The 22,266-nt window shown below is 52.9% G+C and overlaps 1 protein-coding gene and 1 non-coding gene across 6 annotated transcripts; one reads left to right on the top strand and one right to left on the bottom strand.

Moving 5' to 3' along the window:
• On the bottom strand, window positions 1-22,022 carry TOP3B (DNA topoisomerase III beta). Of its 5 annotated transcripts, XM_045041677.1 has the most exons (19): window positions 19,817-20,109; window positions 16,955-17,139; window positions 16,781-16,869; window positions 15,642-15,773; window positions 14,003-14,109; window positions 13,342-13,416; window positions 11,752-11,948; window positions 11,094-11,250; window positions 10,263-10,376; window positions 8,695-8,785; window positions 7,066-7,220; window positions 6,837-6,942; window positions 5,961-6,107; window positions 5,642-5,815; window positions 4,302-4,430; window positions 3,363-3,512; window positions 2,644-2,744; window positions 1,605-1,806; window positions 1-564 (listed from the first exon to the last, which is right to left on the bottom strand). In XM_045041677.1, the coding sequence occupies exons 4-19, from the start codon at window positions 15,766-15,768 to the stop codon at window positions 83-85; spliced, it is 2,514 nt and encodes an 837-aa protein (XP_044897612.1). In that variant the 5' UTR covers window positions 15,769-15,773; window positions 16,781-16,869; window positions 16,955-17,139; window positions 19,817-20,109; the 3' UTR covers window positions 1-82. The 5 variants fall into 5 exon arrangements, with proteins under 5 accessions (XP_044897612.1, XP_011286220.1, XP_044897610.1 ...); XM_011287918.3 differs by lacking the exons at window positions 16,781-16,869; window positions 19,817-20,109 and adding an exon at window positions 21,908-22,022; XM_045041675.1 differs by lacking the exons at window positions 16,781-16,869; window positions 19,817-20,109 and adding an exon at window positions 21,641-21,659.
• TRNAK-CUU lies at window positions 17,392-17,464 on the top strand. The gene has a single exon. It is a non-coding gene; the product is annotated as a tRNA-Lys (tRNA).
• Window positions 22,023-22,266: the final 244 nt, after the last annotated feature.

Below are 22,266 nucleotides of genomic sequence, written 5' to 3' on the forward strand. Positions count from 1 at the left end.
TCTGGAGAAGGCAAAATACGTTTTAATGATTTCTGTGGCCCCAAGGGCAACTGTGTGAGCCTGGCAAGGGATGGCGGGGCTGTCATACAAAGTAGGCAGCCAGGGCTGACATCTTGTCCTTTGGCCGCCTGGCACTGGGCTTCACTGTGGGCCGACGGCCCCGGGCCCGCCCCCGGCCCTGCCTCCTTCCTGGCCCGCCACGGTGCATGGGGTGGCAGGAGGCCGCGTGCTTCAGCTCCACTAGCTCTTGGAAGATGGGGTCACAGAAGACGCAGCCCGTGTGCTGTGTCTCATCGCCTGGGAGCGGGGACTTGGCCTTGTTGAAGTCCACAGCCAGCAGGGCAGCCTCACAGGTGCTGCAGGTGTCGGCGGACACCCGCACGCGGTAGGCGTTCTCGAAGCAGTGCGCCACCACATTGCACTTGTTGCAGGCCACCTTCCACTTGGGGCCTGAGGTGGGGTCCAGCACCAGCACGCCGCTCTCGCATTCCACGCACTGGCCGATGCCCAGCATGCTAAGCGAGTGCTGGCAGGTAGGGTGTGTGCACTCGTTGCAGCCCATGCCTGGTGGGGAGGGGGCAGCCCATGATGCACACCAACCCCCACCCTGTGCTGTGTCCCCCCCCCCCCAGCCCCCCCTGCTGCCACCTCCCAGAGGGTCTTCCCCTAGGGCCTCATGGTCCAGATCTGTCGTCCCAGCAAAAAGTGTTCCTTGATCACCCTGGGTCTGGATTCCCCCACTGCCCTTGCCCCTGCTTCTCTGCTTATCTAAAACCTCCTCAACCTGTGAGTGTCACTCCCCCTGCCCCCATCATTTCCAGAAGGCCTTCCTGGTGGCCTCCGGCCAGGTCCATTCCCCCTCTTCACTTTGCTTCCACAGCCAATTCCCATCAGCTCCATGTGGCTCCGGTGCTGCTGGGTCGCACGGAGCCATTGGCTGCCCTGAAAGATGCTGGAGGGCAGGGAAGGGCCTCAGTAACCCTAGTAGCCCAAATGCAGGCTGTCCCTGCCTCAGAGGTGAGGCTTGAGTCAGGAAGGGTGAATTGAGACCCCTGAGGGTTCCCTAGAGCCCTTGATGAACGTGGGTAGATGCCTCTTGCTGTACCTCATTCCTGTCTGTAGCATGGGGTGAACACGCTGGGCCCTGTACCTCCTCTAGACTCTTGGCTCAGTGCTGTTGGTGCCTCCCACTACCCACCCCTACCCATGCACATGTGTCTCCTTTCCCCAGTAATGACTGTGAGGATAGAGAACGGAGGTAGACGCTGACTGAGGGTGCACCCCTTGCCAGGTGGGGCCCCCCAACCTGCCGCATCACTCAACTCAACCTAGCCCAGGAGAGGGCACGGCATGCCTACTGCCCAGATTCCGAGTGAGTGGATTACAGTTGCCCTCTCAATTATGACTGGGACAGAGAGTGGCAGACTGGCTGGCTCCGCCTCAGCAGTGCCCAAGTACACCTCAGGTCTCCTGTCCCTGAGCTGGTGAGTCCAGCCATAGCGTGGGGGCAGGGCAGGGGCTGGACAGGCACCACAGACACCCCGGGGGGACGGGGCAGCCTGTCTTGGGAGGGAGCGATTGAGGCCAAGAGACGGGGCACTCACCTTTCTTCATGTCTCGGAAGGGCGGGTGATTGGCGCAATAGGGGCACAGTGGGTAGCTCTTGCCCCTAGAGCCTGAGGACCACAGAACCAGCTCGAAGTCATCCAGTGGGCACCGGAGCTCCTTGTAGAGCTTGATGGTGCCATTCTGGGGGAGGGTGTAGGTCTCGTCGCAGTGGGAGCAGTGCAGGCGGCTGGGCTTGGCCTGCAGAAACACCAGGGAAGAGGCTCAGGGTCACTGAGGCCACCCTGCTCTCTGGCCTGCCCTCACTCTCCTAATACAGAAGTAACAGGTGACATGTAGTATATAATGTATATAACATGATACCTAAGACAGAATATGCAGCACTATAATGTGTATGTAGTACATAATATATGATACACACAGAAAATCTAACGTGTATACAAAATACATAATGTGTTACGTATGTCACACACGTAGAATACATTATGTTTACATATTACTTATGTATTATGTATGCATAACACATAATACATATGTATACTTATGTACACAACAGAGACATACGTAATATATGTGCAATATGTAATACATAATATGTAACCCATAACACACAATGCATAATGTGTAACACACGGAATATGCATATAATGTGTAACTTATAACATGTAACACAATACATAATGCATAATGTGTAGCATGTTGCCAGGCAAGGACCTCTCAGGCAAGGACCCATAGCCATGAGTCTCAGGACACCTGCTCCAGGCATGGAGAAAGGTAGTTCTAGAACCCCTGCATGTGTATTAATGCCCAGGATAGCAAATAATGTGTTGTTAGGAAAAAATGGACAATGTGTTTAAGAGCCCCCACAGCTCACATGTTCCTGGGGTCAAGGGGAAACTGGGTGTCTGTTGGCAAGGCTGCAGTAGGCCTCTCATTCTTGTGTGGCAGCCAGAACAATGATTTCTTTATGACTAAGGATAAGGCAGAGGTCTACAGAGGCGACAGGACTTGCCCAGGTCTGTACACAAGGGTGCTGTAGGCCAGATGGGGTGGTCACAGCCCTTCACCCTCATTTACCTGAATGTACTTCATGAACCGGTGGCACTTCCCACAGCGGGAGAGGGGCTTGCCCGTGGCCGCCAGGGGTGAAAAAGACACCTCCATCAGTTCGTCCATGCCTGAAAGCAAGCAGCACAGGGAAGAGTCACATCCTCCTAGCCTCCGGCAGCCCGCCTCAGACACGTGCATGGAGGGGGAGGCCACAGCAAGCATCTGAGTAAATGCGTCTCTATCCCTGAGGGTGCTAGGGTAACAGGAACAGCAGGGCTGCGGCCTCATGTCTCACATGAGCTGGGTGCCTCGTGTGTGGTGTTAAGATGCGTGCTCTTGGGTCAACTGAGTGACTCACTCGGTTAAGTGTCCAGCTCTTGGTTTCGGCTCAGGTCATGATCTCAATAGTTTGTGGTTTTGAGCCCTGTGTCGGGCTCTGCGCTGACAATGTGGAACCAGCTTAGGACTCTTTCTCCCTGTCTCTCTGCCCCTCCCCTGCTCGTGCTTTCTCTCTCAAAAATAACTTATTAAAAATATCTTATTAAAACACAACTTATTAAAAAATACTATTAAAAAAAAAGCCCGCTCTTTAACCCCAACGATGGTCCAGCAATGAGATGTTATTGCCCTGTCCTCCCAAAGGAGCCCCGGAGCCCGGAGCCCAAATCTGGACACTGGTCCCACACGGCTGGGGCAGCCCTGGCCCAGGGGCCTCTGGCACAGGGGTAGGGAAGAGGTGGGCTCACCGGCGATGGAGTCCACGAAGTAGTGGAACTTCCTCTTGAAGACATCCAGGGTGTGGCCCAGGACTTGGCGGTAGTCAGCTTTGCCCTGGGCGATCAGGTTCAGCTGCTTCTCGACTGCACTGCGGATGGTGGGGAGCACCAGCTCTGCATCTGCAAGTAGGGGAGTGCTGCTGTGAGCACTCGCACTGGGGAGCTGTGGCTGCCCCCACCAGCTCAGGCTGCAGTCCTGTGGTCCCACGCCTTTCCTGATCTCCTACCCGGAAAATCCAGTGTCAAGTGGCCAGGGGCATCCTGTCTCCAAGACTGTGTCACAGTTCCTGGAAGTCCTCAGGCCAGGTCTGTGCCCTGCCATCTCCCCTAAGACCCTTGGAACCTCTCTGGGACAGAGCAAAGAGCTCTGCAAGGAGGACCCAGACCCCATCCGGAGCTGGTCTGTGGGGAAAAGCCCCTCGAGCCTCCTCTCTTGGATCCTTTGCACTTGTCCATTCATCCATCCACCACATAGAGACCCTGCTGGGGCACGTCCGGGGCCGGGCGGGGAGGGTGGGGGGTGACAATGTAGCACTGTTCCAGTGGGAGTTGACCTGCCACAGGGCCATGGCCTGTCAGAGGCTGGGGGCTGATGAATGCAGAGCTGCAGCCCAGGCCAAAGTCAGGGAGCAACAGCCAGCCAAACTCATCAATCTCTTTCCTTTTTTAAAAGTTTTTTGAATGTTTATTCATTTTTGAGAGAGAGAGAGAGAGACAGAGAGACAGAGAGAGACAGAGAGAGAGACAGAGACAGAGACAGAGTATAAGCAGGGTAGGGGCAGAGAGAAGAAGCAGGCTCCAGGCTCTGAGCTGTCAGCATAGAGCCCGACGTGGGAACCGTGAGATCATGACCTGAGCTGAAGTCTGACACTCAACCGACTGAGCCACCCAGGTGCCCCACGGACTCACCAATCTTATAGTAGCCATGCACCAGGACGATGCCAAGGTTGGTGGGCTTGAGTCGGCGCCCGCTCTCCACAGTGACGTAGTTGCGCTGGCAGATGTTGTTGATGTGCACGGGGATGCTGGCGTCTGTCCCTGAAACACATAGCAACACATACCAAGTGTTCCATAGCAGGCTCCCCATCAGACCGTAGGCTCCACCTTTGTTCCCACTCACCATGGGGACCCTGGTTCTCAGCCCCCTCACCTCTGTTTTTGGCTAGCACTGTGCTGGACACCACACCATGCGTTTTGAGAATGGTCTTGTGAATCCAAAAATGGCCCTCCCAGCGCCGGGCGCTTAATTCCCCTCTACAAACAACAGAGGCTCATGCAGGTTAAGGAACTCTGCCAAGGTCATGGGAGCTCAGTCTGCCTGCCCCTCACATTTGGTAAATGCAACCTCCTTGACCTCTCCCTGCCTCAATTCTGAGACATCTACCCCTTCTAGAAACAGGGCTCAAGACCCCTGAACACGGAGGAACTCCCATGCTCGCTGCCAAATCGTCCCCTCTGAAACCTGCTCAGAACTGCCCACTTTCCAGCTCCCAGGTCCCTTGTGATTAGTTTCCAGGATGGCACCTCCCCTAGAGACTTCAGGGTCACCTGGCGCTGCCAGATGCTGCCTTTACTGCTCCCCTGTGCTGAGGAGCCTCCTCAGATGGTGCTTAGAGGCTATGGAGGCCATTGAGGTACCGCACTGGAAGGACAATGCTGGGATTAGGATCTGAGCCCCAGCACGCTCCCCGCTGTGCCCACTGCATTCTTGCCACTGCCGGAGTGGCAGCCCTTGCCAGTTCCTTTTCACACAGCCCTGGGGGCTCCCGGTTAACAGGGCTGCCCAGGGCCGCTGTCTTGTTCAGAAGGTCACAGGAGCCCTTTTCACGGGCTCATTTTGGTTATGGGATCTGGGCTGCTGTCCAGTATGTGGCTGCAGGGAGCCATGGATGTCTTGTCAATGGGGAAGGACAGAGGATGCTGGGGGAGCAGCACCCACACACCACTGTCACCAAACCCAGGTGAGACGTTCCCTGACAGTCACCTGTCACAACTGTTAGTGACAGAACAAGACTCAGGCACAGCACCCTGGATTGTTCTGGCCCTCCAGAGCTGGGTCAGCTGGTGCAGCACATCAAACAACAGGCAGTTCCCATTAGAGTGAACATTGCCTGGGGAGCTGGCCACACCCTGGGCTGCAGTTACTAGGTGCTGGGCACGGGAGAGTCACTGAGCAGGTCTGGACCTGCTCCTGGGATGGAAACCCTCAGGCCTGGGGCCTGGGTGGGCAGGAGGGTGGGTGCACCCACCAATGCCGTGCTTCTCCATGAGTGTGATGAGTTCGGCCTCTGTCAGGTAGTCGGGTGGGTTCGTCTGCTTCTCCAGCATCTTTATTTCACTCACAGCAAAAGTGTCGCCCCTCTGGCAGGTGGGCAGGCTCTCCTCCAGCGGCACACTCTGCCAGGGCATGATCTCCGTGAAGCCTGGAGGGAGAGGGTGCTGCCACTTAGGGTCCCGTCCCAGGCAGCCCAGGCCCAAGACCCTGGGCCTCCCTCCCCAGGTTCAATGGAGAATGTTCCGTCTGTCTGTGGAGGTGAGGGAGGAGCCAGTCTGGCCCTGCAGTTTTACCTGGAGAGATGACGGTCTTCCCTGTGCAGGTGAAGTGCTCAGGCCCAATACGGAAGGAAATGGTGCTCTGGAGGTACTTGCAGTCGTAGCTAACTGTGGCGATGAAATGTCTGGTGATGTACTCATAGAGCCGCCACGCCTCACTGCCTGCAGCAGGCAAGGAAGTTGGTTACTGTCCAGAAGCTCTGGCTCTAAAGACCCCCCAGCACTCTCATTCAGGCGGCAGGGCCCTGGCCATCAGCACAGAATGGCAGGGCTGGCCTGCACTGAAGCTGGAGAGAGGAGTAGGAAGTGCGCAGGAAGGGAAAGTGAGTATCCTGTGCTGTGGTGGTTCCTACACAGTTACAGCTCCGACCTCTGCTTCCAGGTGGGACTGCTCTTCAGGGCCTGGTATGTTCTTAGTTGGTGACTGCAAGCTTGGGTGGTGCACAGTGGCTCCTGTCTCTACCTGCACGGTTCTCCCTTTCCCTGCCTCCTCCCAGTACACAGGCCCCCACACTGCCTTGGTCGGGTGGGAAGCAGGAGGCACACCCAGTGGTTGGGCCCCAGCACTCCCTGTCTTGGTCCCATCCTGTCCCCTCCTTGCCCATCTGCCTCACCCTCCTGCTTCCTACGAGCAGCTACCTGCACCTGCACTCAGGCATACCACCCCACACCTGCTGCCACCACTACTCTTCTGTCTTGCCCCATGGTAACAGAACACAACCTTCAGGTGACCCTCTGTGCCACAGCTGGGGGCAGGTGGGGGAGGGAGCCCCCACACTGCCAACGGGGCCCGACACTGTCCTAAGGTGCCACATGACTATAGCTTCCCACCCAGAAACTTGGTGTGTGTGTTTGAGTGAGTGTGCGAGTGTTGGGGGGAGTGCCCGATACCTAATTCAGCCTCTGTGGCAGACCTCATGGGGGTAATGGGGGGATGGTCACCAGCATCATGGCCTTTCCGTGGGCGGTTGATACCTTCTGTTAACAACCGCTTCACCTGAGGGAGAAAAAACAAAGCAGTGAGTCTGGGCATAGCTGACTTCCTACAGGGAGGAGCCAGCACTAGTTCTGGGTTTGGCCAAAGTGCCTGGGAACAAGGGTGTGCGGTGGCTCTGCTCACCGTGTCGGCCCAGTAGGGGTGGTTGGCCTGCTGCCGCAGAGGACCCTTCAGGTCAAAGTTCTCAGGGTAGTGGGTGGTCTCAGTCCGCGGGTAGCTGATGTAGCCTTGCGTGTAGAGCCGCTCGGCAGTCTGCATGGCATGTTGTGGCCCCATGCCTGTGAGGGATGGGAGGCTCAGTGGGCCAGAATGTTGGGGATGGCCAGGTCCCTGCTAATGGGCCTGGGCACTCAGCCTCCCCATCAAAGGCGGCCAGGGCCTCCTGGCAGGTGGAGGTGGTTCTGAGTGGGCACAGCTAGAGCACAGAGCTGCTGGCCAGGCCACTGTGCCCATACAGCTTTACCTGAGGCCGAGGTCCTGAACCTGTAAAGGTAGGCCCAGGACAGGGATGCTCCACAGTGTCACCCTCATAACACTAGTGGCTATGCTGATTAAATGTGGCCTGCAAAGTGCTGCTCTCTCACATTTTGGCCATGGAGTGCAACTGTGCCTCAGCATCTGCTGATGTCCCACTATAACTGCAGAATTAGCACACACCCCCTGTTCTGAGCTCCGTGGGTGTTTCTGTCCTCGTGGCACTCCAGGACTACTGAGGGAGGGCAGCAGAGGCTGCCACTCAGCTATTAGCCACTCAATGTCATCACTGCCCTCCGAGGATCCCTGAAGGTGCTGTTCTGAGGACACTGGCCAAGGTTTCCCCAGGCTGCAGAGGCACCAGTGCCTTGAGGCCAACAGCTGTCAGAGACAGCCAACTTTCCAGTCAAAACCCCTTCTTCCTCCTGGGGCAACAAGGCTCAGAGACATTACATCAACACTGGTCACACTGGCCCCTGCAGGACATTAGCCTGGGGCATTAACCTCCCACCCCTGGCCTCTCTCCCTACACCAGGGAAGCTACTCTGGGGTGCTAAAGTCAGGACATCTCTCTTGGGTAGTGGCAGTCATTACCACTGTTGCTGTTACAATACACCATTACAATAATTTAATCCTTTTAGAACAATCAGCCCTAAGAGATGGTCACAATGGCTGCTGTTTTCTTGTGAGAAAACCAAGGCTCCAGGACAAGAAAGAAAGTAGCCAAGCTGACACTGGACCAGAGTTTGGGTCCAGGGCTGGAATTCCATCGTCTAATGCCTCTGAGGGGACTCCACTGTGCCAGTGACACACAGGCCTGCCCTATAGGTGGTCTCTGACCATGGCCTGCCATGTGTTTGGCCCTGGCAGCAGCTGCATGGATGTTCAATAATATGGTCTATTTTCCCCACATAAGTCCAAAGGGGCTGTTGCATATTAACCGATAATCTTCCAAAATGGAATCCTCTCTCGTGTTTGTCAGTTTGTTATTACTTATTTCCACTCTGGAAATGAAATCCGCATGAGGCATAGATTCCCACTAAGCCTCGAATGACACTGCAGGTGAGCTGTGGCTTGACATAGGTGAGCATGAGGCACTCAGCACAGGTGCACACAGCGGGGGTGTGGGGGGGGGGAGGAGGGGGAGCACAAGTGCGCATAAAGGGAGCGTGAGAGTCAGCATCACCCTGGAAGCCCAGGCATTGCACCAGGGCTGAATGGCTCACCGCATGCCTGCTCCAAGCCCTTCGGGGGCTTTAGAGGAATGCCCCTACGTACCCAGAGAAGAGCTAGCTACTCGCAGCATCTCCACAGTGTTCAGGGCAAGGGGCCTCTGCTTGGCCTTCTCTTTCCGGCTTGTGGCCTCCACCTAGAAGACAGAACAGATTCCGGGATTTGGGGTAGTGGGGAAAAGAGGCCATAATAGAGAATCAGGAGGTATGGGCAAAGGGTCTGGTTTCGTTCATTTGGTCTCCCTGCTTCTCAATTTCACTTATCACAGTGGTCTTAAGACTTGAATATTTATTTAGGCCAAGGAAGGGAAAAAGAAAGAAAATTCTTTCCAAGAGAACTTTCTAGGGAAAGAGAAAACTTGGAGAAATGGGGAAGAGTCAAGAGAAAGGGCTGCAAATTCAAACTCCTACGGGAGCCAGTGGCAGCCAGGCCCTGGGGATGGCAGGTGAGGGCTGGAGCAGACCACGGAGTGCAGGCCCGTCTCAGGGGCAGTCAGCTGCCCTCACTGCACCTGAGTGCTTCCACCAGGGCCTACCAGTATTGCTACATCTTCCAGTTCATCAGCAAAAGCTGCAAATCAGGACTTTCATGCGAAATCTTGTGACTTTCAAATGTTGGTGACCATTTGAAACGTTTATAAACGTGAGGCAGTTTAGATAAAATACTAGGCAGCTTCCAACTCTGGGCAGAACAGTTGTTAGAAAAGAGGACTCTGTCTTGCCTGGGACAAAAACAATCCAAACTCAACTCCAATGCCTCGTCTCTCCCAATCCCATGGAGACATGGCCAAGGCAGTGCCTTCTGAATTCCAGACAGACCAATGTGGGGGGTTAATTTGGGACAAAATGGGTACATGCTTCAGTGGAGGCTTGGGATCACTAGGGTCGAGATCTGGAGATGATGGCAGTGAGTCTCTTGAGGAACATGGTCAAGGATAAAAGCATGAGGCAGCTTTGGAGGAAGTTCTAGAAGCCTGAGTCAACTGCATGAGAGCACCCAAGGAAGGCTGGAAAAGGACAAGAGAAGGTGATTGAAGGAGGCCAGGCTGTGCCTCCATGACTCTGGTAGCTGTTACTGCTGTGAACCTCTGTAATGGTGGCAGAACTACCTCCATCCCAGGTAGGCAGCCCCTTGCCAGGTGGTGTCACCCTTTTCCTAAAGGTCAAGCACATGTCCCTCAAATTCATAAAAACCCTGAGTAGGAAACACAGCACCATAAAGGCCATGAAAGCTGACTGAGGTTGGGATCCCATGTTAGCTGTGTGACCTTGGGCAGGTTCACTGATGTGCACACAGGTCCCTCCAGAGTTGTTAGCATTTAGAGATCACAGAAAGGGGACATCTGTGTGAAATGGAATCCTGACAAAAGGGGATAATCCCTGTGGGGCCTGGCAGGTCATGGGCATGGGGCGGTGCCCGGAACAGGATAGGTATGCGGCACACTGGTTACTGCAAGCAGTTCTGTAACCTTTCTTCTTTCCAAAAGATGTCTGTGTTTCAAAGAGGGACAGAAAGATGGGACCTTAGGCCACAAACTACTCTTCCGGCCAGAGGCTTCCAAGGTCTACTCCCAGCCAGAGCGAACGTGACAGATGTGGGTGGGGCAGGCCCACCTGGGCTTCCTTCTCCAGCTTTGTCATGTTTAAAAACATCTGTGCGATTTCCCGGTCAAACACTCGCACCCGGTCCCAGTCCAAAAGAAGAGATCTGTCTTTATCGGCATTAACCTGGAGGAAAAAGTATAAAAGGACAAAACAAGAGAGAAAAAATCCAGGTAAGCCCACTGCCAGGAGTGAAAATCAAGAGAGATGAAGCTGGTCCTTGCCTGGGAGCAAAATGATCCCAGCCCTAAGGTCTCACAGTCATACCTGTACAGGTGTGCAGGTGTACAGATATGTAGGCTGAGACCCAGCCCCATCCCAAGGGAAGACTGCTGACTCCAGGCTTCTGCCCCGAGACCAGGCAGGTGGGAGGGGAGCCGAAAGTCAAGGCTGTGTCCTTAAGGAGTGTTAGAAACTCTGCCTTGAATGCCATCCCTGCCCACTAGGTGCAGTTGGTCCATGGGCCCCTAGTCCTACGTCAACCAGACCAGCTCTGTATTATGTTTTAAAACTTATAAGAAGCTCACATGGAGAATTTTATTTGGAGAAAGGGTTCTAAGACTTTAAAAAATTTGAAAGTCAGTGGACTATAGCCCTCAGTCCAGTCCTTGGACCTGACCCTCACAGCTGATGGCCCTAGGGGTGACCCTGCCCCACACTGCCAAAGTGGAGTTCATTCCTGCTTACCCAAATTCAATGCATCCAGGCCTAACCTTATCTTGCCTCTCTCCTCTGTGCCCTTGGCCTCAGGCCCTTGCATGGCTATGATGATGATGGAAAACTCTCAGAGTCCACAGCCCAAACCTGGAAAGACCCAGTGTGCATAGGGAAAGGAAATCAAACCTTGGCCTGTAGCACCCAGTAGGTCTCTGGTTTGAAGGACTGGATTTTATCGTGTCTCTCCACACAGAAGCCCAGGGTAGGGGTTTGACATGGTCCAAAGGAGATAAGGGAGCTGTCTAGATTGCCATATTTTCCCTGGAAGTATTTAGTCTGAAACCTATAAGGAGGAGGGGGCAGAGAAAGATATTCCGGTTATGTATTCACTCCAGACACCATTGTTAACCACCCATGTGAATCCAGCATGGGGCTACTAGTGAGTGCAGGGAGGGGACCAAGGTGGCTTCCCTGCTCAGAAGACACGGGACAGGGTGAGGTCATGCTCAGCATGGGGGCTGGGAAGGGTGTGTGCAGGCAGAGAGGAATCATGTGTGTGCACACGTGACACAAAACGCAAGAGAGAAGAGCAGAGGTTCCACCCATCCCAGGTCTGGGAAGCCCTTCTACTATATTCTATCCCCTCCACCCTCTCCTGAAGACCCACACAGTGTAGACAAACACTCTGCTTATCAAGTAGTGGCCTGTGTGGTCTCATCAGCTAGACAGACAGTTCTTCAGGGGTTTTAGAATGTGGATGTTGGCCTAGTGCTAACCAGGTCCTGGGGTGGCAAACAGGGACCAGAAAGACAGGGGCTCTGGCTAAAGGGAGGGCAGCCAGCACCTGGTGAACGCGCAGCCGATGCGCAGGTCCAGCTCCTGCCGGGCATCCACCGACAGCGCCTCGTTATGGTCGGGCTCGCCCAGGCGGGCCATGGCGGCGCAGATGTCCATGTCCGTGATGGAGCTGAATCTGGCCCGGAACACCGTCTTTTCGCCACCGTGGGTTGGATTCATGATGGGCAGCACGGCATCCAGTACCTGGGGGAGGCAGCCCAGCTGTAACCCACCACTGAGGTCTTTACCTCCTGCTCCACATTTTGCCTGTGAGGCCCGGGGCTGACCCTCAATGTGTGTGACTCCTGCCAGACCCTCCTCTGTCTCCTTCCCTGTCCAGAAGTCTCAGTCTCTCCACAGAACTCCTGCTACATGGCTGCTCTTCCATCCACTGACAAATCTGTTCAAACATCCCCCTTTTTACTACCACCCTTTCTCTCATCCTCTGCTCTCATCCCCGCCCAACCAGCAGATGCTATTGCCATGGGTGCAAGGGAGCTCAGTCACCAAGTCCATCCCACTTGACCCACTTCCCTTCTTTCTAGAGGGCAGAGTGCCAGGAGGGGTAGGTGGAACTTTTGAGAGACTGGAGAAAAGCGAGGGAAGGAAAACAGAGATGAGGTGGAAAAGGCAAACGACAGGAGGGGTAAGGGCACAGGGGACCCCCATGGTATGGGGCTTAAGAGTGGCGGGGTGGGGGCAGTGGCCCTCTTAGGGCTAAAGCACAGCGGGGGCTTGGAGCCAGACTCACTAAGAAGGCTGTGCTGTGGGAGGGGAGTCACACTGGAGCCTGGCCATGCAGTTTCTTTATAGGGAAGAGGTGCCTTTGTTTCTGAGGGGAGAGAGCCTGGTGAGCTTCCACTCCTCGATGCAAAGGCCCCCCAGGGGAGGAGCAGCCCTGCAGGGGAGGGGCCAGGCGAGGAGTGTCTGGGAAGGGACATAGCGCGTTTCCTGAGGGTGCTGCGCTGGAACTTGGGGTGCCCTGAGCACCCTCTGCCATGCGGGAAGCATTTCCTGAGCCCCAGGGTGTGCCAGGCGCCAGGTGAGAGCTGGGGACACAGAGGCAGGAGGGTGAGCCTCACTAGGGGACACCTCCAGCCAGGACCAGCGTGGGGGCACCACAGCCATAGATGAGGCAGGCACCTGCTTCCCTGCAGGGAGGGTGGAGACAGGAGGTGGGAGGGTATCTTGGGTGGGGAGAGGACAGTGAAGGCTGGAGGTGAGAAAAGGAGTGAGGAATGTTGCTGAGTGTCAACCAGCCTTGGCCAAAGGTCCCTGAAAGGTGCCCAGTGGCCAGGATGCTGGAAACCAACCCTCTCCTTGAGGCAGCTTGATTGGGAAACTCCCATCCACCCAGAAAATTCTGCCCTTTCTGTTTGCTCTCACAGTGAGCCCCAGCAGGGGAAGTAACACTCCTTCACCCTTGGTAGAGTCCATGCATTTGAAAGTGTCTATGGAATTTTCAAAATAGAGGAGGAAAAAAGGCTATTTCTAAGGCAACATGGCTGATTCCCCACTGCAGCCCCAGAACGGGATGACTGCGAGTGAGGTCGGTGGGAAGGTTGGCAGTGAGGACCTCAGTGGGCACCCCTCTTACCTCAAAGCAGATGTTCTCCCCTTCCTTGTCACAGTCCAGCCACAGCACGATGTAGTCGCAGCCTTTGCCTTCCACCTGCCACATAGCACACAGCGACTGGCACCTCTACAGCCCAGCCCTTCAATGCCCACCCATGGTGCTCCTGCCTGGCCCCTGAGCCCCAAGTAGGAGGGCCAGTGCCGAGTGGGACCCAGGCTGAGCAGAGGAGCTGGCTGCACTTAGGCTGCCTTAGCCACTTATAGAACTTAGCTTAGAACTTAGTTTTTTGGGCACAAAAAGTCATTAATGCAATGCTGCACAGAAAAAGGGCTGCAATAAGACTCAATGTTAATAGTGGTTGTCTTAGTGGGATCATAAATGATTTGTTCTTCCTTCTACTTTTTAATATTTTCCATGTGTATGCATTTGTTTTAAAATTAGAAAAACCACCACCAGTGCCAAACGATCTAAAAAACAGAATTTCTGCTCCCCAGGGCTGAGTGACAGGGCTGTCCATGAGGGCCAGCAGGGGGCGCTCTCAGAAAGGGTTGCAAGGCCAGCCCAGGCATCCAGCAAAGGCCGCCAGGTTCAAAAAAGGGGGAAGGATTCAGGAGGCCTCCTGCAGTGCAGGGGTGGACACCCCCCCCCCCCAGGTGCCTGTGCTCTTGCACGCCCCACACACCTGCAGGAACTTCACCATGTTCAGCTTGGGGTTAGCTTCCTTCTTCTCTGTTGGGGCTTGGCTGAACAGCTCTGCAGGGTCCACCTTGTCCCACTTGTTGTACTTTCCTACAAACCACAGCCACAGTGACATCTGAATCATACTTCCTGGCTCACAGGGCTTGACCTCTCCAATCGTCATAACCTCAGGAGGATGGTGGTGGTCTCGCCTCAAAAACGGGGAAAAGGAGGCTTGGAGAACACTTTACCCAGGGCAATCTCACAATTGGAGGCAGCGCTGGGCCTTTGTTCCCCTAGGCTGCTGAGGTGACACCACACCTTGGCCACCCACAGGAGCCACCACTGGGCCGGGCTGCTGCTGCTCCAACCTCACTTCAGCACAGGCCCTGTGGCTGGAAGTGCCATTCCAGGGCTGGCTCACTTTGCCAGAGCACTGAACTATACCACTCATACCTCTGTCTTGTCTTCCAGCCTGAATTTTTGTAACTCTCCCCCTACCTGGCACTGACAGGTGCTCAGGTGATCCCTGTGGGGAATCAATCTTTTGGGCCTCTTATCTGGTACATCCACCTACTTCTCTATTCAGGGCTCAGTGCTTGCATGCTTAGCCCTCCAGCTTTCTTTTAGTCTCCATTTTGTGTAGCCTGGGAGAATAGGGTCAGATAGAGTCAAGTTAAAATTTTTTTTATATGTTTTTATTTACTTTTGAGAAAGAGACAGAGTATGAGCAGGGGAGGGTCAGAGAGAGAGAGAGAGAGAGAGAGAGAGAGCGCGCAAGTGAGCGAGCGAGAGGGAGAATCTCAAGCAGGCTCCAGGCTCTGAGGTGTCAGCACAGAGCCTGATGTGTGGCTCAAACTCATGAACCACAGATCAAGACCTGAGCCGGTCAGACACTTAACTGACTGAGCCACCCAGGTGCCTCAAGTCAAGTTTAAATCCTAGCTCCCCAACTGCCAGCTGGTGATAAAACTCAGTCCAAATGCTTGGCGACACAACTGAATTGATGTCATTGTTGTCACTGAGCAATAGGAAGGAGACCTTGCTGTGTGCTAAGCTCTTTACCTTCACTGTCACACTTAGTCCTCAAACAATCCTGGGAAGTGGATGGCACTGTTGTAAGACCCACTTCACATCTGTGGAACAGAAACTTGTAGAAGCCCCAGTCCCAGCCAACTCTTTGTCAACCACAGGGCCCTGCACCTAGCTCTGTTGGGTACTAATGCTGGCTCTTCCAAGGTGACACAACAATGATACAAGGATGACAATGACAGCCACTGAATGACCACTGGACAATAGTCACACTCAGCAGGAACCACCTCCCAAATGCCTGCAGAGGCCAGGCCCCCTAAGGTGGGCATTCTCTGCCTCCAGGAAGCACAGGAAGGAGCATAGGGCGTGCAGTGACTAAGGGGTGCCTCTGGGATGGGGACCCAGGGGCACTGAGCTCCAAAGCCAGGGTTCTGGGCATGTCACCCAGAGACCCTGTGTCAACCCTCCACAATCTGCTGGCCTTAGGACTCACAGGTTCTGCACAAACTCCTTGCCTGGAGCCCTCCCCTGGCTCCAAAAAGACCCAGGGGAGCACTTCGCAGGGCTTCCCTTAGCAGGGTGGAGGGTGAGCAGGGGCATGGGGGGCTTACCCAGGAAATCCAAGGTCATCACATGACCACAGACAGATGTCATCTTGAAGCGGACGGGCTGGCCAGCGAAAGTCCCTGTGTACTCGTGCACTGAGCATGTTCCGTTCAACCCTTTGCGTGAGGACATGTTTCCTACAGGGCAGAAGTGCAGTGACGGCTGCTCCAGCAAGCCACAACTGCTGTGGAGGCCCCAGGCCCTGGTGTTGCCTCTCGGAGGGCCAGAGTACCCCTTCCCCAGACTGGTCAGTGATGATGTTCTCTGGGCCACTGCGGGTAATGGAGTGCTGAGAGGTCATGGATCTCACGGAAAACACCGCTGCTGACCAACCAGTATGGTGTGCTCTCAATGCAGAGCCCTGTGTCTCTGAAGGCCAGGAGCACCCTCTCTGAACACTCTTAAGAGCAGACACTCTTGGGCCCTTTCTCTGCATTTCAGCCTCATTTCTTTCAAACTTTACTCAAAGGTATCCAGGGACCTCATTATCAAATTCCACGATATTCTCATGCTCCCCCCGGACAGCCCCTTGGCTGACCTTTCTTAGCCTCTGGGAAGTGGGCATGTCTCAGCTCTCCCCTCCCTTCTGGAGGGATGCTAGCTCACTGTCCTAGCCAAGGGGAGGTCATGGTGGACATCTGCCATTTCTGGGTACCCAGCATGCAAACACCCTTCCTTTCTGGAGAGAATTCAGAGATGGGAGGGGAAGTAGCACCCCACCAACTATCCCAGTGGCCAGAGTTAGGGTAAGGAACACATGTTCCCTTTCTTAGTGTCCTGGTGTCTCAGGAGGACCGCAGCCAAGGGTCAGCCTAGTGGCTACTCCTGAGTGACATAAGCACACAGGCTGCAGCTGTAGCAGTCATGGGTTGAGGGTCCAGTGGCAAGGGTCCTGTGGTGACAATGTCCGCGGCATGGCCTCAGACTTAGACTGGGGTCTCAGACTGGGGTCAAATTTAGACTAGGGTGGGGTCTTGGCTCTGTCTTCTTCCTTCCGATGAATTCTCTTTCTGGGTAAGTTACCAGGGCTGGTTGCTGTTTATGACCAACAACATGAGAGGCACAGTACTTTGACAGCAGCCTGCCTGGTGTTATGCTGTGAAGTGTGCCTGTACCTTTTTGGAGTCCCAGCCCTGGCTCATACCGGGTGCGGCAGTAAATGCATCCCCCAGTGACTGATACCAAGGTGCCTCATTAGCACTTGCTATCTTGAACCAAGTCAACTCCAGAGAGCTGGAAAAAGAAAGAAATGACCATGCTCATAGATTCCAACCCCCCCCCCCCCCCCCCGCCCGCCCACCGCGTTGGTCTTCCCTACCTCGAGAGAGGATTTTAGCAATAGACTGGGCCAAGGATGGCTTTTCTGCAACCATGAGCACGGTCCTCATCTTGTCTTAAAGCTGCCAAGGGCTTTGGCCCTTGCCACTCCAGTTTCAGAGAGATGGCAATGAAGTTCAGAAATTGCTCTGCTTTTTGGCTCAACACTGCTGTCAGCGCTGACTCCTGAAGAGAAGAAAAGACACGTAGAAAATAGTAATGCTTCTAATGGAATCTATACTCCTAAGAAGGAAATTCACTTTAAAAAACAAAAAACAGGGGTGCCTGGGTGGCTCAGTCGGTCAAGTGCCTGACTCTTGGTCTCAGCTCAGGTCTTGATCTCAGGGTCATAAGTCAAGGTCGTCGGGCTCTGCACTGGGCACAAAACCTACTTAAAAACAACAACAACAACAACAACAACAACCAAAACACAGGGGTGCCTGGCTGGCTCAGTTGGTAGAGCATGTGACTCTTGATCTCGAGGTCATGAGTTCGAGCCCCGTGTTGGGCATAGTTTAATTAAAAAACAAATAAATAAGCAAAAAGAAACCTGAGGTAAGAAAAAGAAGTTAGGGAAACTTGAAGACACTGAACAAATCAGGGCAATGGAATTGGCTCGGAGATGACCTTGGGGATTTAGGTTCCTTTGGGAGACAGTGACATGGCTCCATGACCTCAGGTCTGTCTTGTCCCCAGATCCATGGTACGAAGGCTTCGGGGCCTTTGGACCTGAGTGATGGGCTGGAATAGGGCAGATGGCCCTCCTCCCAGGCCATGGTTCTGTTTACTCCTCAGGGCTGAGGGCAGCACCTCCACCTCAGCTGAGCATCAGGATGCCCTGGGACATTTTATAAAATGCAGATGTCCAGGCCACATTCTTCAGGTCTTTCTGATCCACAGCTGGGCGCTGGGCCTGAGATCCACTGGCCAGGGAATCCAGTCCCCAGAACTTAATAGCCCCTTGCAATGGGCTCCAATCTACCTTCCTGCCTGCCCCACACAACCTCTAGCATTGCAGACCGTGCTTTTGGCCAATTAAATTGGACACCACTGTCTAAAGAAAAACATATTCTTAAGCCTCTGTTCCCTTGCTTGGAATGTACTACCAAGGCTGGAGAATGCAGCCTGGCCGCGTAACGGCTGGGCTCTAGTGCTAACTCTAAAGAGCTCTTCTAACACCCATGACAGTATGAGTCATTTCCTGCTGTCCCCAGTCCATTACAATGGACTGTACACTGTGACACAGTTAGTTACTGCCTCATCTCCCCGCCAGCACAGGAGCAGCCTGAGGTCTAGATCACTGCTGGCAACTGTAATAGCTAGTTCCATGACTGATACAGGACATCTAATACCTGCTGGCTAAATAAAAGAAACATGGGCCCTTTCTGTCTTTTTTTTAAGCTTATTTACTTATTTTGAGAGAGAGAGAGAGCACATGCGCGCACAGGGGAGGGACAGGGAGGGAGAGAATCCCAAGCAGGCTCCATCCTGTCAGCTCAGAGCCCAACGTGGGGCTCGAACTTACCAACTGTGAGATCATGACCCGAACCAAAATCAAGAGTCGAATGCTTAACTGACTGAGCCACCCAGGTGCCCCTGTCTTTTTGATCGTTATAGATATGGCCTTGACATTGACAAGTATGGCACTGTATTAAAAAAAACAAAACACCAAAACGTGTCTTCTACTGAGACAACTGAGCCACCTTCTGGGAGGAAAATTAAAGCTAGACTTCTACTTTATAATTTCCACCAAAACATAGTTTAGATCTAGTAGAAATTTAAGCAAAAAGATGAAACTAGAAAAATACTAGAAGAAAACAACTTTGGTATGAAAGATACCTAAGGATTTCAGAAGCTCAGAAGCACACCTCTTCACGTTTAAAATCATTTGATTTCCTTTCCTGTGAATGGTCTATTCATATTTTTTATCCTTTTTCACCCTAGCTGGATTGCTGTTTTCTTATTTTTAGGAACTGTTAATATAATAAGGAAATTAGCTCTTTGTAGTAGGAGGGCCAGCAACACCCATCACGGCAAATTAGAGGTAAAATGTTTACTGTTTACTCTAACAGTAAGTAGTAGACACTAAGCAAATACTGATTGAATAAATGGCTGCATGTATGAAACAATAATTTTACCTGCAAAGTGAATAATAAAAATACTTTTAGATGTCTAAATTTTAGAAATTTATTTTTTAATTTTAGTTTTATTGTTTTGAAAAATTTTCAATGTTTATTTTTGAGAGAGAGAGAGACAGAATGCAAGCAGGGGAGGGGCAGAGAGAGAGGGGGACACAGAATCCAAAGCAGGCTCCAGGCTCTGAGCTGTCAGCACAGAGCCTGACCCGGGGCCTGAACTCACGAATTGCAAGATCATAACCAGAGCTGAAGTCGGAGGCTTAACCACCTGAGCCACCCAGGCGCCCCTTAGATGTCTAAGTTTTAAAAACGGACTTTAAATCTGTATGAGTATTACAAGCACTTCTCACTGTTCTTTTTTCCTATGGTGTCAGTTTCTAGAAGTTTCATATTTCTACTATTCCTCTTCACACCTAAGGATCCTAAATACCTTTTCAGTAAATAATTAACAGATTCTTCTCTAAAGTTCCCTTTAGAGAGAGGGCACCTGGGTGGCTCAGTTGGGTAAGCATCTGAGTCTTGATCTCTGCTCACATGATCTCACGGTTCCTGAGATCTCACTGTCAGCACAGAGCCTGCTTGGGATTCTCTCTCTCCCTCTATCTTTGCCTCTCCCCTGCTCATGCTCTCTCTCTCAAAATAAATAAATAAATAAAAACTAAAAAAAAAAAAAAAAGATCACTTTAGAGAAAAATGTTTTACCCTAGCATCTTCAAAGGGATTACCTCATTCATCCAAGGCTAGACAACTGGATGGTGCCCACAAAGGGCCGTCAGCATCTGTTCTGATTTCTGGTCACCCGTCCACAGGACAGACTAGTTGTTACTCCCCACTAATACGTGTTGGTCTTTGGTAGTAGTGGCTCTAAAGAAACACACGTTCTAGTTCAACAGTTTATATTTCAGTTCTGCATGAGTACTTTGTGGAAAAAATATGACTTCCTTTAAGGATTCAGAATCATAGAATCCTGGGAAAGGGACCTTGGTGATGATCTGGTACAACCGTCTCAAGGAAGAACAAACTAAGACTCAGAGAAAGGGATTTTCCAAAGGTTACCTGGGAAATTTGAGTTGGGGCTGAAACTCATGCTTCCTTACTTCCAGCCGGGTACCTTTTTTTTTTTTTTTTTTTTTTTTTTAAATGGCACCAGGGTTCACGTCTTAAAAGCATTCTCCAGTTTTAACTGTGATTAATTTTCTGTGATTATTTGGGACCTATTTTTCCATTAAGGCACACTCAGATTTCAAAAGGGAAGTCAGTAATAGCTGAAAGCAATGGTTTGCAACCTTCATTATGCCATTGTTGTGTCATATACCATCTTAACCTTTTTGCTTTACCAACATTATTATTCACTTAAGTTTTTGCTTTTTTAAAAAACCTTAAATGTACATTTTTTTTCAATGTTTATTTTTATTTTTGGGACAGAGAGAGACAGAGCATGAACGGGGGAGGGGCAGAGAGAGAGGGAGACACAGAATCGGAAACAGGCTCCAGGCTCTGAGCCATCAGCCCAGAGCCCGACGCGGGGCTCGAACTCCCGGACCGCGAGATCGTGACCTGGCTGAAGTCGGACACTTAACCGACTGCGCCACCCAGGCGCCCCAAATGTACATTTTTAAAAAGGGAAATTGTATAGCCTTGTAGGAACTGAAAGCCTGTGATCAATGGCCAGAACCAGGTTCTTTCCGTAACCTATGTCGTGTATCGGGTTTGGTCTTGTTTTCTGGTAAAGCTGAGCCTAAAGTTCGTTCTCTTATTTCAAAAGGGGAGATCAGCAAGTGCTAAGGCAGTGTTGACAGCAAATACGCAGGTGAGCCTGTTACTACCCTGTCAACTATCCACAGCAATACCACCAATGGTATGTGTCCTTTGGGAGACGCTGTACATAATAAGGTCCTTTCTGTCAGTCTTATAAACAAGTGAACTTGGCTTGGGAGTGGAGGCCTCGCAGGGGTCCAAACAGCATGCAGAGCCCTAGGATTTCCCACCTTAGCAATTTAACCCAATACCCATGGAGTCAGGAAAAGAGGGAAAGAAGACTCCTCCTTTGGAGGCAAACAATTGCTACAAACTGCTACTTTGTTTAATCTTGCAACAGCTTGACAAAGCTGGTTTTGTAATTTTTAAACCATGATTAAACGGAGGTTCAGAACAATCCAAACTAGTGCCAGGTGACCTTTGCCAAGGCTCTGGGGAACCCAGGGCTAAGTGGCCATCAAGCCCACGTCGGGCTGACTTCTCCACGTCCTGTTCCCTAAGGCTTTGTGCTTAAACACAAATCTTTAGAGGCAAGATTAGGTCACAGTCTTCTTTTTTACCTGTAAGAAATTAGTGCCTCCGGATTCTAGCTGTTTTGTTCACAAAAGGACCTTCCCTCATCTCCATCAACACCTCAGAGAAACACCCGGTTGCCCTCACGACTGAGCCAGGGCCCAGGTAGCGGCGAGTGGAGCGTGCCCTGACTTGGCCCCGACCTCTGCACGGCCTCCCCGAACCTCAGTTTCCCTACTCGTGACAACAGACTCAGACAACAGACTCAGACAACAGACCCCACTTAAAAGAACCGCGGACCAGGTTGACGAACGAGAGTATTTACTGCAGCGCCTATTCCTTCCAGGCACCGGACTAAGCGCTGGCCGATCATCACCTCCCGGAACCGCCAATGCAAGCTCCGGGGCGGGAAAGAGGCGGCGAGAATGCAAGGAGGTCGTCTCCCAAGCCCCGGGCTTGGGACCCCTGGGCGCCCGGCCAGCATTCGGGAAACGTGCCCCCAAAAGGCCGGCGCTTCCCGCTTCCCCGCGCCGCCCACCGCTCACCCGCCGCAGCTTCCGCCTCAGCTCCCGCTTCAGCTTTCGCTCGGGGTGGGGGGTGGGGGGCCGCGGGCGATGCGGGGAACTCGGCAACCTTTACTTCCGGGTCCGGCCGCTGCTGGCGTACCTTCGTCTGAATTCCGGTGCGCGCACGTCGGCGTCCGAGAGTTCCGTGGCTCCCACGTTCCGGGAGCATGGTCTCCAGCCAGCCCTTGCTCGCCGCGGTCGGTTGGGGTCCCCAAACCCTCCCACCCAGATCCCTCCTCGCAGCGGTCCTTGGGGGGGGGGTATCCCCAAGCCTCCATCCTGACCCCTCCCGGAGGCCTCCCCAAATCCTCCACCTTATTCTTCGCTATTGCGATGCA

This window comes from Felis catus, chromosome D3 (assembly GCF_018350175.1).
Source record: "Felis catus isolate Fca126 chromosome D3, F.catus_Fca126_mat1.0, whole genome shotgun sequence".
NCBI lineage: Eukaryota > Metazoa > Chordata > Mammalia > Carnivora > Felidae > Felis > Felis catus.

Bases quoted from the DNA above. Each gene is read 5' to 3' on its own strand.
- TOP3B (XM_011287918.3), bottom strand. From the start codon at position 17,024: ATGAGGACCGTGCTCATGGTTGCAGAAAAGCCATCCTTGGCCCAGTCT. The intron at 8,786-10,262 runs GTGGGCCTGCCC...TCTGTCTTCTAG, and splicing joins AGCTGGAGAAGGAAGCCCAG to GTGGAGGCCACAAGCCGGAA. The intron at 4,431-5,641 runs GTGGGTGCACCC...TATGTGTTTCAG, and splicing joins CATGGAGAAGCACGGCATTG to GGACAGACGCCAGCATCCCC.